The sequence below is a fragment of the Vicugna pacos genome, chromosome 15 (genome assembly GCF_048564905.1).
Source record: "Vicugna pacos chromosome 15, VicPac4, whole genome shotgun sequence".
Lineage (NCBI taxonomy): Eukaryota > Metazoa > Chordata > Mammalia > Artiodactyla > Camelidae > Vicugna > Vicugna pacos.
Window position 1 is genome coordinate 3,745,799 of NC_133001.1, and position 18,461 is coordinate 3,764,259.

At 49.2% G+C, this 18,461-nt stretch overlaps 1 protein-coding gene across 8 annotated transcripts in view; it reads right to left on the reverse strand.

Moving 5' to 3' along the window:
• Window positions 1–18,461, reverse strand: part of LOC102542786 (electrogenic sodium bicarbonate cotransporter 4) — a 100,117-nt gene that overhangs the window by 19,712 nt on the left and 61,944 nt on the right. For all 8 annotated transcript variants that reach the window (XR_012058880.1, XM_072937482.1, XM_072937483.1 and 5 more), the window contains 10 exons: window positions 17,781–17,938; window positions 17,262–17,349; window positions 16,297–16,451; window positions 15,775–15,975; window positions 13,909–14,083; window positions 11,953–12,086; window positions 11,016–11,287; window positions 6,560–6,618; window positions 3,951–4,151; window positions 44–157 (listed from right to left, as the gene is read on the reverse strand). Coding sequence is in view for 7 of the 8 variants with exons in the window: in XM_072937482.1 (XP_072793583.1) it covers window positions 44–157; window positions 3,951–4,151; window positions 6,560–6,618; window positions 11,016–11,287; window positions 11,953–12,086; window positions 13,909–14,083; window positions 15,775–15,975; window positions 16,297–16,451; window positions 17,262–17,349; window positions 17,781–17,938 (1,557 nt within the window). In the remaining variant the exon portion in view is untranslated. The remainder of the gene's footprint in view (window positions 1–43; window positions 158–3,950; window positions 4,152–6,559; window positions 6,619–11,015; window positions 11,288–11,952; window positions 12,087–13,908; window positions 14,084–15,774; window positions 15,976–16,296; window positions 16,452–17,261; window positions 17,350–17,780; window positions 17,939–18,461) is intronic.

The following is an 18,461-nucleotide window of genomic DNA, read 5'->3' on the forward strand; positions in this document are numbered from 1 at the left end:
TGGGCAGGCAGAGAGAACGCCAGGGCAGGCGCTGGGGGCAGACCTTGATGACGCTGGGCACGAGCAGCTTGGGGGTTGCCAGGCCGAAACAGGCGTCGATTCCACAGAACAGCAGGATGGAGAAGATGATAGAAAAGTCGGCTACCAGGGCCCGAACCTGCAAAAAAACAGAGATGAGCAAGTCAGACAAGCGCCTGCCCAGAGGAGAGCTGTTAAGAGCCTAAGCTCCCGAGTCAGAAGACCCAGGTTCAAATCCTGGTTCTGCTCTTGCCAGCTGGGTGACCTTGGGGCCTCAGTTTCCTCCTCTGTAAAATGGAGGTATGACAGCACCTGCCTCATAGGCACATGTGAGCTGCGACACATTCAGAGGGCTTGGCAAGAATTAGTCAAAGTGGGATTCATTCCCCTTTAAAGTGCGTTCTCCACCAGAGCAGGGACCATGTTTATGTCACTCGGCATTCAATATCTAGTAGTTAGAACAGAGCATGGCGCAAAGTAAATGATCAGTTAATATTTGTTGACTTAGTAAAAGAATTTCGCTTTCAAAAAAAAAAGTGGGGATTGTTGTTATTCATGTGGCATGGCTGCCATTGCTGAAGACATTTTCTGGGGTGACAGACTGAACTGGGTCACCCATCGGGGTAGTGAGGGTAAGGGCTGAACTCTGAAGGAAATCCTAGCTTCGAAAAACGTGTGACAGATTGTCGCACTGGCACCTGGGCCAGGAGCGAGGCCCCTAACTCTGCTGGGGACCCGTGGCTCCTCTCAGACCTTCTGTCCACTAAGTCCTTCACCTCTTGCTTCCCTGTTTTAGGAGGCCCATCCTAGGCCAGGTTTTAGACCTCACCTTCTATCTTGCCATCTTTTCTGTATCTCTTCAGAGATAGCAAATTCTGGAGAACAACGGGGGAAGAGGTTAGGGAGCACAAGGGCAGATGACAGCACATTTAATTCATTCCCTGTACCCCCTACGCCCCTTTAAAATTGTTAATCAACATATATAATCAATTAAACCCCCACATAATGTAAAAAGCATAGTCCCCTTCCTCACTTTTCTTCACTCTGGTCCCCCTTTCCAGATACACCCATTCTGTCTGCATGACTTTAGTTGCTTGGGTGGCTTCCTCTGGGTCATTAACTAACATGTTATACTTCTCTATACTGATTTACTAATTGAAGGCACTGTCTGTTGATAAAGATTTAGCTTACTTGCACTATCCCTCCTGCCCTCTCCTCATTCCCAATCTTTGAGAGTTATTTTTATTTTTATTTATTTACAAGAATCAACAGAATGCAGTAATGCACTCATAAAGGACAGTCAAATATAGTTACACATATTCAAGAAATCAATCATCTAAGTTTTAAATAATAAGTAGTTCATTTGTGTCTTTTTTTTTTTAGACTCCACATGTAAGTGATATCGTATGGCATTTTTCTTTTGACAGTTATTTTTAAACTCCTTCTATGGGTTTTCCTTTGCCCTTTCAAGTTACATAATTAAATCTCTTTTCCACGAACTTTTACCAATATCTCTCATTCCCCCTCAGGCTTGCTGTCCTGTCCTCCCCATCCTTCCCCCCCCTTCCATCTTGTGACTCCTCACTGTGAGCTGTACATTGTCAAAGCTGAGAATGCTCATCTTCTGTGAACATGTCTTCTGTGTTTTATCTAGAATTTGATTCTAAAAGTTGAAAACCAGTAGCAGCTTTCCATTATTACGATTATATAAAATACTGGTCACAGCAGAACCAAGCAGTGTGCTAGGTTTACACTGGCTTTTTTTACCATAGTCCTAGCATCCGGATCAAAACATTATTACATTAAACCATACGGATTTGCCATTTTTGGGAGGTAAAAACTGTCAAATAGAGGCAATTTCACATGGTCCAGCCTAACCTAAAGATGGATGTAATAAAGAGCTGTGAATTCCCTCCTACCTTAAGAAATAACAGTGCACCCACTCAGTCTTGAGGATGCATTTGTGTTACAAGTACACTATTTTTCACTCAGTTTGTATACTGTAAAGCTTCCTAAAGAGCCTTTTGGTTGATCTTTACAAAATATTGGAAAAAATTCAATTATTCATATCAAAGATTTCTTCATCTTCATCATTATTGATAGTAGTAGTAATATTTATTTATGAAGGCTCTGGGAGAGTGCTCATGGGATTTATGGTAGAAGAGAGTTGCTAAAATTCTTCCGAGTGCTCCATTTCATACCTGTTGCTCACATATGCAAATAATGTTTGATTAACAAACATTATATTCTAGCCACATAAAAGAAAATTAAAATAATGGTTAGCATTTTCCATAGGCTAGACAAAATCAAATACCTAGGAATAAATCTAATAAAAAATGTGCACCTCAAGACCAAAACCTATAAAACATTATGGAGAGAAATAAACACCTAAATAAATGGCAAGGTATACCATATTCAGAATTTGAAAGGAGTAAATTCTCCCCAGATTGATACTTAGAGTCAATATAATTCTATCCGAATTCCAACAAGTTTTTATTTTGGTGAAATTTAAGATGATTCTAAAATGTATGTGGAAATGCAAAGGGCCAAGGCATCAACGAAAAAGAAGGACAAATACGGAAAGTTTGGCTTATAAGATACACAGACTTATTATCAGTTTTAGAAATGAATGCTGTGAAACTGGCATATGGACAAACCAGTGAAACAGAATAAAGAACCTAGAAACAGATCCCATCATATGTGAACATTTGACATATGGCAAGGGAAGCACTGCAGAGCAGTGGGGAAAAGATGATCTCTTTTTTCTTTTTTCCTTTTTTTTCTTCCTTTTTTAAATTAATAGACTTTTTTTTTTTACAGCAGTTTCAGCTTGACAGCAGAACTGAGCAGAAAATATAGAGTTCCCACATAGCCCTCCCCACCCACACATATACACTCCACTACCCTCACCATCCCTCATCAGTGTGACATATTTGGTGCAATCGATGAACCAGCATGGACACAGTATGATCAACCAATGTCCATAGTTTACATTAGGGTTCATTCTTGATGCTGTACATTCTATGGGCTTTGACAAATGCATAATGACATGTAGCCACCACTATAGTATCACACAGAATAATTTCATTGCTCTAAAAATCCCTTGTGCTCCATCTATTCATTCCTCCCTCCCTCCCTCCCTCCCCCCAAACCCCTGGAAACCATGATCAAAAAGACGGTCTTTTTTAAAAAAAGTGCTGAAACAACTGGCTATCTAAATAAAAAACAAAGAAACACACTCTGTCTCTTACTATATGTCAAAAGTACTTCTGGTGGATTAGAGAGCTAACATGAAAGGAAAAGCAACGAAGCTTTTAAAGGATAACATAGGAGAATATCTTCTAGCTAATATTTTCCTTGAGGAAAAATTTGATATATTTGATTACAGCAAAACTAAGAATCCCTATTAATCAAAAGATACCATTAAGCGAGTAAAAAGGCCAGTCGTACAGCAGGAGAAGATATTTGTAACACATATGATCACAAAAACGGTTTCTATCTGGAATATGTAAAGAACTGCAAATCAGAAAGAAAAAGACAGGCAACCCCGTTGAGAACGTGTTAACAGATTTAAACTGGCACTTAGAAGAAGAAAGTCAGATGGCCATACGGCCAATAAACACATGATAAGATTTTCAACTTCATTAGTCATCGGGGAAATAAAATGGGAAAAAAAATCCACAGTATACTACTGCACAGAAAGGCTGAAGACAAAAGTCTGACAATACCGAGCGCTGCTGTGGGGCCTTGACAAGGGAACCCAGTTCTCTCTGACTCAAGTCTGTGCTCTTAATGTGAAAAAGCCTCAGCGAGCCAGAGCTGATGTGGTGTCCATCCCAGCCGATGGACCAGCACCCTCTCAGACTCCCCGAGGGGGCTTCCCTGTGAGCTGTCTGTCCGTAGGCTCCCTCCTAACTGGAGGCTGAACATACCTTGGTAGGGAAATAGCGGCTGAATTTGAACTTCTTCAGGGTCAGGGTCATGGAGTATGTCCCGAAGAAAAGGATGAAGGACATGAGTGCCAGGTCTGGGATAAACTGGCAGGAGTTCCCGAGTAGGCGCCCACCATAGTTCAAACACTCCTTTTTGCTCAGCAGGGACCAGTCCAGCGCTGTGAGGTTAAGGGGGTTGTACTTGGGGACCAAGACAGGAGAGAAATGGTCAGGGCCTTCCCAGCAGGTCAGTTGTGAGTCCCTCCCTCCACAGTCCCCAGGCAGCCCCTACACCCCTCCCACCCTCAGAGGGGCCCCAGCCCTCCTGCGCCATGGTGGCCCCCAGCAACAGAGTGACATTCTTGGGGACAAGTTGCTTCAAGGAATGACAAGCAGGAGGCTCCTGGGGAAGATTAGGAGCTGACACGTGTTTCTTCGTTGTGTTCTAGGATGTCCTGCTTTGTGAGTGAGGGGGAAAAGCGCAGAGGGTGGGACTCCATCCTCAGCCCAGGACTGGCTCCCATCCCAGCCAATCAACCATGGGCCCTGTCTGCACCTCCTTCGTGTCTCACATTTACCCTCCCTCTTCCTTCACCTATGCACAGCCTTCTACATATTGGGGCTCACACCCACCCACCCTTATCAGACTCTCTTGGGTCAGTCACTTCAGTCACTTGCCCTTTGGTGTCCCAGATGCTTAAAAGCCAGGGCAAACAAAAGAATTGTATATATACACACACACACACATATGTATATATATAACTAATATACATAATATATATTTCTACATATGCATATTTCTGTATATAGTCCCATATATATGTTCCTAAGTATATATGTACATCCATTCATATATGTATATTCACATATGTATATTCATAGGTATATTTTCTAAGTGTAATAAAAGGAGAGAAATGTATAATAAAACTTAATATATAATTTGAAAAATTAATGTGCAAATATTCTGGAACCTTCATAATGAAGTAAACAGATGCTTGCAAGTAGCCATAACATATGCGTGCATTAAAAGAAGTGTGGTAGTTTGACATAATAACGGTCCCCAGTGAATGGCTCCCTGTGTCCACATTCCTTTGCAATGTGACAGCAACGCACTCCCATCCAAAGGTGAAGTCTATTTCTTTACCTCTTTGAATCTGGGCTGGCCCTAGGCCTGCTTAGACCAACAGACCAATAGAATGGGGAGGCAGTGGCTTTGAGAGGTTCTGAGCCCAGACCCCAAGAAGCCTTGCAGCTTTCGCTCTCACCCTCTTGGAACTCTGAGACCACCATGCTGTGGAAAAGCTCAGGACTGGAGATGAAGATCGGACAGGAAGAGACAGCCACAGCATCTACTGACCGTCAGCTGCCTCCCTCAGTCACTGAAGCCTCCATCGCCGCCGTGTCTGGTCCAGCGTCTCCACCCTGGCTTCTCTCTCGTGACTTCCCTGTGTGATGCCCCACTCTCCCTCTGTCTCGGCAGGACTGGTCCACCCACTGTCCTCAGAACACTTTTCCTGCTTTTCCTCTCGTGCCCTTCTGTCTATGCTGGTCCCTCGGCCTGGATTGTGCTTTTCTCTATGGGACCAAATTTCCCAACCTTCAAGCCCACATCGTGTTCTACTTCCTCTAGGAGGCACTCCTCTCCCATCTGCAGAGTACGCTGTGCCTCCACCACCGGACGGATGCATTCGACCTGTGTTTGACTCTATTTGTGCTGCCCCTTACCCTTCAGGTTAACCTCCCACACGCACATTACAAGCAGGTGGGAGGGCAGAGGCCACATCTGTGTCTTAGCTGTCTTTGGAGCCCTTACACGTAGTAAGTATTCAGACACAGGCACTGACTGATTCCATTTTTCCTCCCTCAAAATCAGATATTTGAAAAATCTTAGGTTAAATGGCCACTGAGCAGTCAGCTGCCTGTGCAGGGGTAACCTAAGGAGCAACCTTAGGGACACTGAAGTCCCGAGTCTCCCCTCAAGGCTGCCCAGGTGCTACCCTTCCCCTGGTTTCGGACTTCCACCGTCGTCAGTGCCACTTAGTCTAGGCGCTGTCTCCTGAGGGCCACTGCTCGTCATGACTGGAAAAGGCAGAGCAGAGCTGGGGCCCACGGGGACTCATGAGTGCAAAGGACAGAGCAGCTTCAGAGAAGGGGGGAGCCTTAGTAAACCTTCCAGGGCTGGGAAGTAGCATCGCTTTGGTAGGAACTGGGAGTCCTAAGTGGAAAGGTAAGGAAGAAGGCAGAAAGATGGATGGGAAACTGTGGACAGCTTTGTACAGCCCTGCTTAGCATTCCTCACCTCTGCCTCCCGTCCTGTGGATGTGTGCGTGTGAGTGTGTGTGTGTGTGTGTGTGTGTGTGCGTGTGCGTGTGTGTATGCGGGGGGGCAAGATTTACGCACATGGATTGAATAGAATGACACAACATGGGATTTTGACAGCATACTCTTAAAATAAAAATTTGCATATACACAGCTCTGCAGGTGACCCTGGTGTGCAGTGGGGCTGACCTCTGTCAGTCTGGGTCACAACAAGATGGTCTCAGTCTCCCCATTCTTCTCTCTCCCCACAAACAAAAGCTCTCGAATGTCTGGCATAAGAGAGGACTTACCAGAGAAGTGTTGGTGTTTGGTGGCAGCGTGGCTGAAGCATTGAATGAGGATGTATTCGCTGTGGAGGAGCACAGGACATGGGGCAGGGTCAGCAGCCTGTGACACCCCCGGACGCCCCTTCCCCATCTCCATCCAGTTCCTTAGCGCCAAGGACTGGCTCTCACTGTGAGGGCAGCAGCTCTCCTCACCTGGCCCCGGGAGGGCAGGGCTGTGGGAGGGAGCCCGGGCCATGGCTCGGACAGACTAGCTGGGCCCGGTTAGGACAGCTCCTGCCTGATGCAGAAGGGCTGGCTTTAAAAGCTGAAGTAAGGAATCTGTCGCCAAGACAAAACGCTAACACAGTTGGTGAATAATGTGCCTCGTGAATCCCCACCAGCCACTTGACCGACGTCTGCGTTCTTAGACGTAAAGAACACTTTCAAAGAACTTCCTCTTTGCCCTGCACTGTGCCCAAACCCCTACACACGTCACCTTGCTAAGTTCATAAATCCCTAAGAAGTCTCCCCCTTTTAAAGATGAGGTAACTGAGGCCCAGAGAGGCTGAGTAACCTGCCCATCGCCCAAGGTCACACAACTTGCACTTGGAGGAGCCATTTTCCCAACATCCCAGGCGGGATGTGTAGAGGGCACCTCCGCACCCTACACAGCAAGCTTCCTTCCCTACGCGGCTCCCCTCATATACACCTCCCTTCTCTTCTGCTCTGTGCATATGTGTTTTTTTTTTTTCAGGTCATCTGGGCCTGTAAAAACTTGTAGGTTATCTTCCCTAATTTGCCCCTTAAATGCAAGCTGAGGAAAATTAAACTTGTGTCCAGGATCTGCAGGAGAATCAGAAACCCAAAGATGCTGCTCTCAGCTGTTTACTCCACACCCCTTGTCTGCGTGCCCCTGCCCCAGCCTCAGTGTCCCTGTGTAAGTGGAGCAGAGGAGGGTGCCCTTCTGGGGCCATGAGACGAGTTGAGAGGAACTGAAATCCCCTCCCTGGGGGCTGCGGCCATTCATGGCAAAGGCAGCTTTGGAGAGCCGCTGGTTGCCCTCTCTCTTGCTCCGGCACCACGTGGCCAGCTCCTCCTTGCCTTCCTCCTCCAAGTGAAGGCTCACTAAGCTCTTCCTCCGCAGCCGATCTGAGGAGGGAGGGAGGAGGCCCAGCCAGTTTGCTGGCAGTAACCTGAAATGCATTGCAGGCCTCGTTTGGCTCCTGCTGGCTGTGGTTAGGAACCCAGAGGGAAGAAGAAGCCATTCTTGAAGCTTCCTTTAACCTCCAACAAACTGTCACAGGACAATGGATCACAGGGTCCTTCTGTGTGGCTCACTTCCGGGCCAGTGAGGCTGGGAGTGGCTAAGGAATTTGGTCTTGACCCAGGGAAGGTCTACAAACTCAGAGGTTTGTTATAATTATTCTTTTTGTTTAATTAAGTGTTTCATTTACTATTACATTATTTACTTATTTTTTATTTTGGTGGGGGGAGGGGGGAGGTAATTAGGTTTATCTGTTTTTGGAGGAGGTACTGGGGATCGAACCCAGGGCCTCATGCATGCTAAGCATGCACTCTACCCCTTGAGCTGTATACTCCCTGCTGTTACAATTATTTTGAAGAACGCTTCACTTAAGAGAAATCAGCGCCATCTATCCGCTGCTTTTTCTCACACTGGCAACCAAAGGAACACGATGCACACGTAACAGCGGAGCAGAGAAGCGGGGCAAGAAGGCTGCTCGGGGCTCCCCACGCAGATGCTACAGGACTGCCGGCCAGTGCCTGAGCCTGGCGAGGGCAGATGCCCTTCCACTGCCCAAGGTCGCCGGACCAGACATCCCCTTGCCGTCTTCTGCTTAGGCTTAGCCACTCTTTCATATGGAGAACTCTGTAGGGTTTATCTGAAAGCCACTTTGAGCTGAAGAAGGAAGAACTGTAGCATGAAAACTCCCAGAAAGTGTCCAAGTATCAAATATTGAAAAATTCTAGTGTTTACAAAGCGGTACTCACTTGGGATTGAAAGCAGCCCAGTCAGTGTGTGCAGCAGCCATAAACAGAATACAAATCAGTTACAATGGAAACAAGATGAAGTTAAAAGGAGTGCCCCCAAACAAGCTCTTATGACAGCGAGTGACACAGAGTGACAGTGCGCTGTAATCAAATTGCAGTAACACTAAGGTTACGGAGCAGTTAGTAAGCAAGTGGCCCGCGGACCAGGGAGGAGAGCTTCCTCAGTCAACAGCCCCCTCTCCAGTCTCCAGAACATCTCGAATTTTCCTTTTCTTGGTCTCCTAATCAAAGCTCTCCATGAAGAAACTGAAAATCGAATCTCACTAGGGTTGGTTGCTAACAATGACTGGGTTGAACAGAGCAGTCGTTCTTAAACTTAAGCATGTGTGAGAATCACCTGGGAGGTTTGTCCATAGACAGCAGACTCTACCCGAGTCCTGATTCAGCAGGTCTGCGGTGGGGCCTGAGAATGTGCATTTCTAACGAGTTCCCAGACGGGTGGATGCTGCTACCGGGGACCCCACTTTGAGAACCATGGCAACAGTATGACCCAAAAGAATGAGGTGACATTAGGCACCTGGGTGAGGCCAGAGGAGATGCTACTTAGAGGCAGGTGGATTTTTTTATGGTCCTCAAATCCTACCTTATACGCTCTTATGTGTACATCCCCTGCTCCTTGGGCACCCCTCTCCTTGGTTTGTCTTGTGGAAAAATGATTCTCAAAATGGCCAAAGCTCCACCTATGCCCCCAGAATGTGGACCATTTCTGAACGAGATCAAGGGACATGTACTTCCAAAAGCCATGTTTGTGGGAACATCTGTGTTCGGCACAGTGGCTCCTCAGGCCAGAGGGTCTGAGCAGAAAACGGGAGTGCCCTGATGGATGCGGCTTGGCCCACAGAGACGGGATTTGCTCTGGAGGGGGACAACAAGAGATGGCACATAGGATTCCTCAGTCCCCTGGGCAAGCAACATGTTCTGGCCCAGGACAAAGGACAGCTTCGTCTTGTGCTGGATTATAATGGAATAACTCAAAATTAATGATAGAAATAAAAGGAAAGAAAAAATTAAGTCTCAACAGCTTTACAAATTCAGTGACAGAGGGTGGAAGGGCACAACCAAAACTACATTTACCTTTACAAGGTCTAAAGTAGTGTGCACAATATTTGTGCAACATATATTTTTGGTTGACTTATTATCAATATTTTATCAATAGTATGTATTTAGGTGCTGAACGGCACAGAATCTACTTATGTCAAACTCCAACCCAATCTGAGGATAGACATGAAAACCTCACAAGTGTTCCATGACACTGGCAGGGCCAGCACTGACAGCCCTCTTTATAGCTAGGGAGACAGGTTTGGTGTGACCTTGGGGGTCTCTGGACCTGTTTGCTCTGTGAGTCCAGCCTGGTGGTGCGAGCAGGTAACGTGGACAGCTCTCCAACCCCTGTACCATAGCATCCTGGGCACCCTGGGCACATCCCACTGAAAGCTCTTAGGGGCATGATTATGACCATGAAGGAAACCGGTGGTTCATCTATGGGAAGCCCTAACTTTACAGATGACACTTTTTGGTCAGAAGGAAACCCCACAGGAATGGCACTGAGTATTGTCGGGTTGACCAGTTGGTTGATTCAGCCTCCCACCCAGAGCCAGAATCATTCTTGCAATACCTTTGGCAGATGGACATCCAGGTAGTGTCCAAGCAGCTTGCTACCACTCAAGGGGGCCAATACCTTTCAGGATGGTTTGCTCCCACCACTGTAAGTTTTTTCTTGAATTCAGCCAGCATCTGGCTCCCTGGAGCTTTTGCTCCTCAGCCCTTGCTCTGCTTCGTACAGTTACACAGGGTGAATCCAGCCCCTCTGTGACATGACAGTCCTCTCTCACCTCTCTAAGAGGTTGAATAACCCCAGGTTCTCCAACCATTCTTCAATGACATGATTACCAGGCCCTCTTCCAGCCTGACCAGCCCTCCACCCTGGACATGTCCCCATCTGTTGAGATCTTCATCCCTCTGGTGTGAACACGTTGGCAGTGGTATGTCAGGGAGAGCTCACATGTCATGCACTCAGGGAGCTGGGAGGGACTTTAGGCCCCATCAGATCTACCTCTGGCCTGGAGCAGGAACCCTGAGCAGCCTTCCTGACAGGTGTGGCCTCCACATCACCCCACACTGAGGTAAAGCATGGCTTCGTCCCTACCTGGGGTATCACTACCACTGCTCCCTCCTGATTATAACCCTGGGCTCTGGTATTGCGACCCTCATTAAAGCTCCTGTCCCCTTGGTTTCCTTCCAAAAACTGGTTTAAGACCCTGTATTTGACCCTTTGGGGCAATAAGCCCTTGGCTGAACAGCCCCCTCAAAGCAGGCTTATTCTCCTGCCTTTGAGCAGAGAGCTGGGGGATGGGGTGGGGGGAACGGGTGGTGGGTGAGGGCCCAGGGTACCTCTGGGGTTACCGGTCACCTGCATCCGGGGCGACGCACTCGCATTTGTAGGTGGTGATGGAGTCAGGCTTAAAGTTCATGTTGATGGGGTAGTACTTGAAGGCACCGATCATCTTCTTGATGGCATCGTAGATGAAGATGAAGCTGATGAGGGTGGAGAAACCCTCCTCAGTGAAGCGGGTGATATACTTGATGATAAAGCTGGCATCTGTGGCCACCAGGATAAGGCACTGGACGGCTGAGTGTAGGCCAATCCAGAGGCGGAACTCCATGTAGTCCAGGCCATTGCCTCTGGAAGGCAGAGAGAAGTGAAGGGCCTCCAGCCCAGGGCTCTTGACTGTGCTCGGCTCCCCAGACCCACCCTGAGTGGCTCATCTGCCCCTCCTGTGGCACAGATACCCTCCTAGGAGCTTCAAGAGGACTGGGGACAGGGACAATTTTGGGGTGGGGTTGTCTGGTCTTTGAGAATTCTGGGGAAGGATCTCACGCGGTGGCGGGAAGATCCTCACACACTTCAGTTCTTATGTATTTGGTAACAAACACCCAGGGTGAATGACAAACAGGGAATTTCAGAATGACAGAGCTGGAGCAGGCCTCAGAAATGGGCTCATGCTATAGGCGAATCAGCTGTGCCCAGAGCTGCCCGAGTCAGGCTGCGGCCTTCCAGCCTCCAGCTTGAGACTTTATTCACTGCATTGACTTTCAAGTCATAGTTGCTAATGAGCAGAGTGGCGCGAATTCTCTCCTCTTGTCCTGCCTGGATTTCTCCCTCTGGGCCGTGCTAACGTGCGCTAAGGTGGCAGGGAGCAGACGGAGTCAGGAGGGACCACGCGGCAGGGCTTCCTATAGGTAAAGACAGCTTTCACCCCTGCCTCCCCGTGGGGCTCTGCCCCTACCCCGGCCTCCCATACTCCCCAGGTGTGAGAGCAGGCTCGGGAGCATCGAGGGGCACCTACTTGCTGAAGTCGAAGAGGAGCTTCTCGAAGATGAGGATGGGCCCTGTGCTGCTGAGGATGATAAGAGGCTGCCCTGAGAAGAGGCAGAACAAGGCGCCAGCCATGGCGGTGCCCAGAAAACTCTCCATCACTCCCTGGGGGCAAGAGGAGTGCGAGGCTCAGCAGAGGCGCGAGAAGGGGCCTCTCAGACAGGCCAGAACCCAGTTATCTCCCAAGGGCCCAGGCCACAGCGCTCACCCTTTGTTCTAGGCCCTCTCCTCCCCAAGTTCTGCTCCCCAACTCTGACTCCACGACTCCCCACAATTGCCAGCATCACATTCTAATTTTACTTCCTACATGACTTCCATCTGGCACCCTTGGCCTAGAAAACAGGGCCGCCAATGGTTGTGTTTGTTCCATGCCCCTTCTACTTCCAGAGGACAGCCCACTCGTCCAGCCAGTTATTTATTCATTCAAACATGTTAGGTGCTCTTAGAGGTCAGTCCATTCATTCACTCAAAATCCATTAAGGGCCTACTATGTATCAGCATTGTGCTAGATACTGAGGACCCATGAGTCAACAAGATCACGCATCTAGTGCAAGAAACAGACAAGTAACCTGGCAATTTCCATACAGCAGAGTTCTTCAACCTCAGCACCACTGACATTTCAGGCTAGGTAATTCTTTGCGGTGGACGGCTGTCTTGTGCACTGTAGCATGTTTAGCAGTGTTCCTGGCCTCTACACACAAGATGCCAGCATCATCACCTCACCTCCCAGTTATAACAGTCCAAGCTATCTCTAGACGTTACCCGATGTCTCCTAGGGGTCAAAATCATCTCTTGTTCAGAACCACTGTCAAGGGTGTAGTAAGCTGGGATAAGGTGAGGGTGTCATAGGAGCACACAGTAGGAGTGAAGGCATAATCAGGGAAGCCTCCCAGGAGGCAGATACATGGAAGCTGAGGCCCCAGAATCGAGCAGGGACTTGACAAGGAGAACAGGGTAAGTGGAATGATGAGAAAGAATGTCTCAGGAAGAGGGAACAGTGTTTACACAGGCTGGAGCTGGAAGGGAGCACGCCTTTGAAGAACTGAAAGACGATCAGGGTGGATGGGAACCAGAATGCAGAACGAATGAGGAGGGCAGGAATCTGAGAAAGGGAACACAGGGAGATGAGGCTTGAGAGGCAAGCAGGACCATATCATGAGGGCTACTCGTGGAAGCTGGGGTTTATGAGCCAAGGATGATGTGTGAATAGCTGGTCAACCACGGTATCATTGCTCATTGGCAGGGAGGAACAGTAGGTTTGGAGGGAAGATAACGTCCCTATGAGCTGGGATATCCCAAAGGGCAGCTACATGGATGTGTCCAGGAGGCAGCTGGGTATTGAACCAGATTGGTGTGGGCTGGAGACAGGCATTCATCTCAGTTTATCTGGAAAAATGGGTCTTCACCTTGGTGATCTAAGCTTTCCAGTGATTCTATCCTGAAGGCCCCCATTGGAGAAGCCCCTTATTTTCCCCAGGGAGACGTGTGTTGTTGCCATGGTAGTGGTTTATTATCTTTCTAAAATATCTCAACTTCAAGCTAAGAATTTAAGGTTAGTTTTTTTAAAAAACTACGGGAAGAAGTTTCCACCATTAGTAACTCGATTAATTGGGTTGATTAAATTCACTGAAGCATCAGTGGGAAAAGTATCGAATAACAAAGCAGATGATTCCCCATAAACATCTGATCTATTTACATCATCTTTAAATTTCATCTCTAGCAACATGATATAGCTTTAGATCTTTTAATTATGTCAGCTTGTTATTATTTTTTGAAGGGTAAAGGATTACCAAAAGCGATGGTCTGAACCTGGATGGTAGACGAAAACCAAACCGTAGTTTTGGGATTACGGGATGAACTCCTTACCACCCTTCGGTGGCAGCAGGCTTTTCTGAGCTTTGCACTCATGGCCCCAGCTCACACACACCTGGTAATTGTCAGTGGCATCCCCCAGAAGCCCACCAAAGGTGATTGCGTTGGTGATGCAGCCAAGGTAGATGAATAAGATGGCAGAGATGGACTGAATGTGGAAGCCATCGTAGAAGTCACTGGGGAACCAGGGCAGCTTCCTCTTGACATCCAGACACAGGCCACCGAAGAACCTGCTTGAGACAGGCCCAGAGACTGCTTTCTCACCACAGACACCACGGCGGGGCCAGGGCTACTGGCGCCGGGGCTACAGAGTCTGGAGTGAGGAAGGGAAATTGACTAGTGGGGGAGGGGAAAGGGATCGTTCCACCAGAACATTTAAGACCAGGGGACAATTCTCTTTTTAGACTGGAGGACTGTGATTGGCACCATCCCCACTGGGAAGAATGGTCATAAACAGCCTGGGTGGGAGAGGGAAGCCCTTGTGGGAATATATCTTGGGGTCAACCCAACATTCCACAGGGAATGGAAATCCTGGGGTCCACAGAAGGCCATCCTCACGTCCCTGATCACCCGCAGTGTACCTGTGCTTGGTAAACACAGGTGTGTCCAACTTCCGGAGACGGAGACATCCTGGTTTGTAACAGATTCATTAAGGGCAGATTCTGAACCTTGTAACTGGTTACTTGGTTTCATGGAACAGACGAGTGGGGAATTTTAGGTTTAGGGAGAGTGTTTATCGGGGATGCCAGTCTCCATAGCTCCTGATGTGTGCTTAGCATGGAGTAGCGTTTCTCAGCCTTGGTACTATTGACACTTTGGACTGGATCAGCCTTTGCTGTGGGGAGGAAGTCCTCCTGGATTGGAGGATGCTGAGCAGCATCCCTGGCCCCTCTCCTCTAGAGACCAGTAGCATCTCCCGTCCAGTCGTGCAAACAAAAATGTGTCTGGACATTGTCAAATGTCTCCTGGGTGAGGATGGGGGCAGGGGTGAGTCAAGTTGCCTCCACTTGGGAACCGGTGGCTGCTGGAGAGCCAAGGGCATATAAAACATGACTCCCTTCTCAAAGTCATGATTTACACAGAGCTTTCGGGATCATGTCCTTTCCTAAATTCAGATCAACCCAAGTTATTTCAAGAGCTGGCAAAGAAACCCAAGGCAGGAAAAATTTCTCTTGCTTTCTTTAGAAAAAAAAAGTGGGGGGTGAGGATTGACTAGGAAACATAAGGTGCAAAAAATTTCAAAAGTTACTGTCATGGATGGAATTGTGTCCCCCAAAAAGATACATCAAAATTCCAAACCTGTGCTTTTGACCTTATTTGGAAACAGGGTCTTTGTACGTGAAAACAAGTTAGGATGAGGTCATTCGAGGGGGCCCTGATCCATGACTGGTGTCCTCATAAGGAGAGGAAACGCTATAGGAAGGCAGAGACACAGGGAGAACACCGTGTGGCAGCACGGGCAGGGATGGGCGTGAGGCAGCGGCAAGCCACGGAACCCCAAGGGCTGCCGGCCACCACCAGGAGCTGGGGAGAGGCGAGGAAGGATTCCACCCAGAGTCCCAGAGGGAGCCTGCCCTGCCTGATTTGGAACTTCTGGACTCCCGAACTGCGAGAGAATCCATTTCTGCGGTTTAAGCCACCCAATCTGTAAATACTTCATTTTGGCATCCCTGGAAGGGAGCCCTGAGAAAAGCCTGCGTTCCCCCAATGGGGCGCGGGTTCTCCCTTCCCCCTCCCCCCAGGCAACTCTTCCGCGGGATCCAGCAGGGGCTTTGAGGGGCGGGGAGGAAGAGAGCGGTGGCCAGACGCCCCGGCCGGGAGGGGGCGCTGCAGACAGCGGGAAGGGGAGCGGGTTCCCAAAAGGTGGGTGAGAAGAGAAATCTAAGCCAGCTGGCGTCACCGACAGGCCTGGAACGGGCACCTTCCTGTCCAGATGAGCTCTTCCCCGATCTCGTGCACCGCGGGCATCTCTCCGTCATCCCCGCTGCTGCCTCCAGCGGCCCCGCCGCTGCCGCTGCCGCCGCCGCCGCCGCTGCCGCCGCCGCCCCCTGCGGCCCCTCCGCCGCCTCCCCCAACAGAGCCGTTCATCTGGCCTAGCTCAGTCGGGGAGAACACGGATTTCCTGGAAGGAGAAAGGGGACAGGGAACATTGGGGCTCCAGCCCTGGGAATAGCTCAGCACTCCTTACCTCGCCAACTCAAGTCATCAGCTGTCTTGAAAATACAGAGGACAATGCAGTGACACAGGTCACTCAGATTTTACAGATGTGCACAGTCAGCATATTTGCTTCTGATTTTTTTCCTTAGAGAAAAAAAATGTAACTGGAACAAAAAAGTATAAAGCCCTGTATGCTGACAACTTTCAAATCAAAAAAAGGAAACAGACAGATGGAAAGTTCCCTCTGAACCACTTGCCCGCTTGCCGCCCCTTCGTTCACACACACCTCTTGTCGGCGGAAGGGACCTTCTTGGGTGGCTCGATTCGGATATTTGGGTCCCACTCTCCAGGGGGAAGCACGATGACCTCGTCCAGAAACTCATCGATCCCGGCGATCAGGTCCTCCCGATTCCGGGCTTTATAGGCCACGTCGCTGAAGAGCTGGCAGCGAGAGACAGGAGAGGAGACAGGTCTGCGCTCATCCACCTCCCGGGAAGCTCACCACATACACTTGCAAAGAAAATCACTTTGGACCATCGCCCCTGCTGCCAACCTGCTCCGAGTTTCTGAGATGAGAACAGGGTGTGGCAGGTGAAATACGGTGCAGTGGGAACAGCAGGCCTTGGGTCCCCTCGCGGACCTGCAGGCCAGGTCTGGTGCACCAGCTGGACAACTTGGGTTGCGTTACTTAACCTTTCTGCCCTCAGTTTCCCACGGAGCAAGCGCATTAGGAGACCTGTGCAGAGCCCAGTTGGCGAAGCTCAGATATTTCAAATCTGTTGGTAACATCCTGGCCCTTTATCTTTGGAGGGCCAGGCTGCATCATTTCACACTGTCTCCAGAGTGTTTCCTGACTTTACAGATCTTATACTGAGACCACATCAAACCACTTCATCCAGCTTCTCCGTCTCCGAGCCTTGGCCCCTGTTCTCTTTGCCTGGAATGCCTGCCTCCTAGGCTTGGGCTGGGTCTACCTAACTCCTGCTCATCCTTAGCTTTAAAGCCCCCTCATGTGTAAAGGGCCCCCTGACTACCTGGGCAGTCAGCACCTGGTTCACACTAGGATTATAGGCCTGTCTCTCCCATTTGATTGGTGCTCTTAAAGGGCAGTAACTATCCCCTCATTCTTACAGTCCTCACATTCTGCACAGGACCTGGCACACAGCAGGTGCTCAAACGTGCCTGTTGGATGAGTGAACGCATGCAGTGTTTGATGCAGGAGCCATGACATTCAGGAGCACAAGCACTTACGTCATCTACCATGAGGGTTGCAATGGCTCTGCCAATTTCATTGTAAGATTTTGCTCTCCCAGAAGGCCCCAGCAGGATGAACAAAAATCTGCCAAGAAGATGGAGGAAGAGGAGGAAGCAAGTGAGAAGGACAAATAGAAGCAGATGAAGAGGATTTTCTGGCCCTAAATAACATGCACTCTTCACTTTTTAACTGGCCATAACCATGTCCCTTCCCGCCTCTGAATCCCGTATGTGCTTTGGGAGACATTCCTCTTCACTCCCGCCTGAGCACCCTCCCTGCACTCTGGTGTCCCAGAGCCCCCCCAACAGCATCTCGCCCAGCTGTTGGCTGCTTCTTTTTTATGATTATCTTAAATAAACGCTCTAAACTCTTCCCGAGTCAGACTGCCCTCCCTGGCCAATTCCCTAATTTTTCGTCTTCATTTTAGGGGTGTCTCCAACAGCAGTGCTGGCTGAGTGCATGGACAGCTGGCCACCCAAGGGTGGGTGTGGTGGGCAGGTTTCAAGGGCTCTCACCTGGTGGGGACGGGCACCTCGGTCACTCCTCCCAGCATGGCAGACTGGATGAGACGCACGAAGGCGATGAATGGCTGGTCCAGGAAGTCCACCTCGCCCACCAGCACATTGGAGGCTTCTGAGTCCTTGGGGATCTTCTTCATGAATTTGTTTTTCAGCTGGTCAGTGAGGGGGACAAGAGACACCCATGTATACTCACAGGCAGTGGTTTCCACTCTCACTCACCCCCCCCCTTTCAGAGTGCTGCGGAGGGGGTGCTAAATTTATAAAAAATTTTCCCAGCGTTTAAGAGACTGAAGGAAATGACCCAACACTCCCCTAGTCTGCAGATGAGGACACTCAACGTTGGCTAACCCCAGGGACCAACCAAGCCTTTTGTAGATGGGAAGAAACAGGCAATGACTTGACCCCTAAGACATTCCTTGATGGGTGGAAACTTTGACTTAAGGGGAGCTGAGGGGTCAGAGAAGAGAGCCCAGGTTTGCTGGACACCAGGCCTCATCCCCCAGCCTCCGGCAGCCCAAGCATGAAGGAGTCTTGGGTCTTACACTCTGGCCGCCCAGCCCTCCCTCTTTGCCTTCACCTTGAGTGGCTGTGGGAGGAACGAGGCCATCTTGATGGCCAGAGTGGACATGACTTATTTTCTCTTTGCCACCAGCTTCCTGGTTGACAGGACCCCCA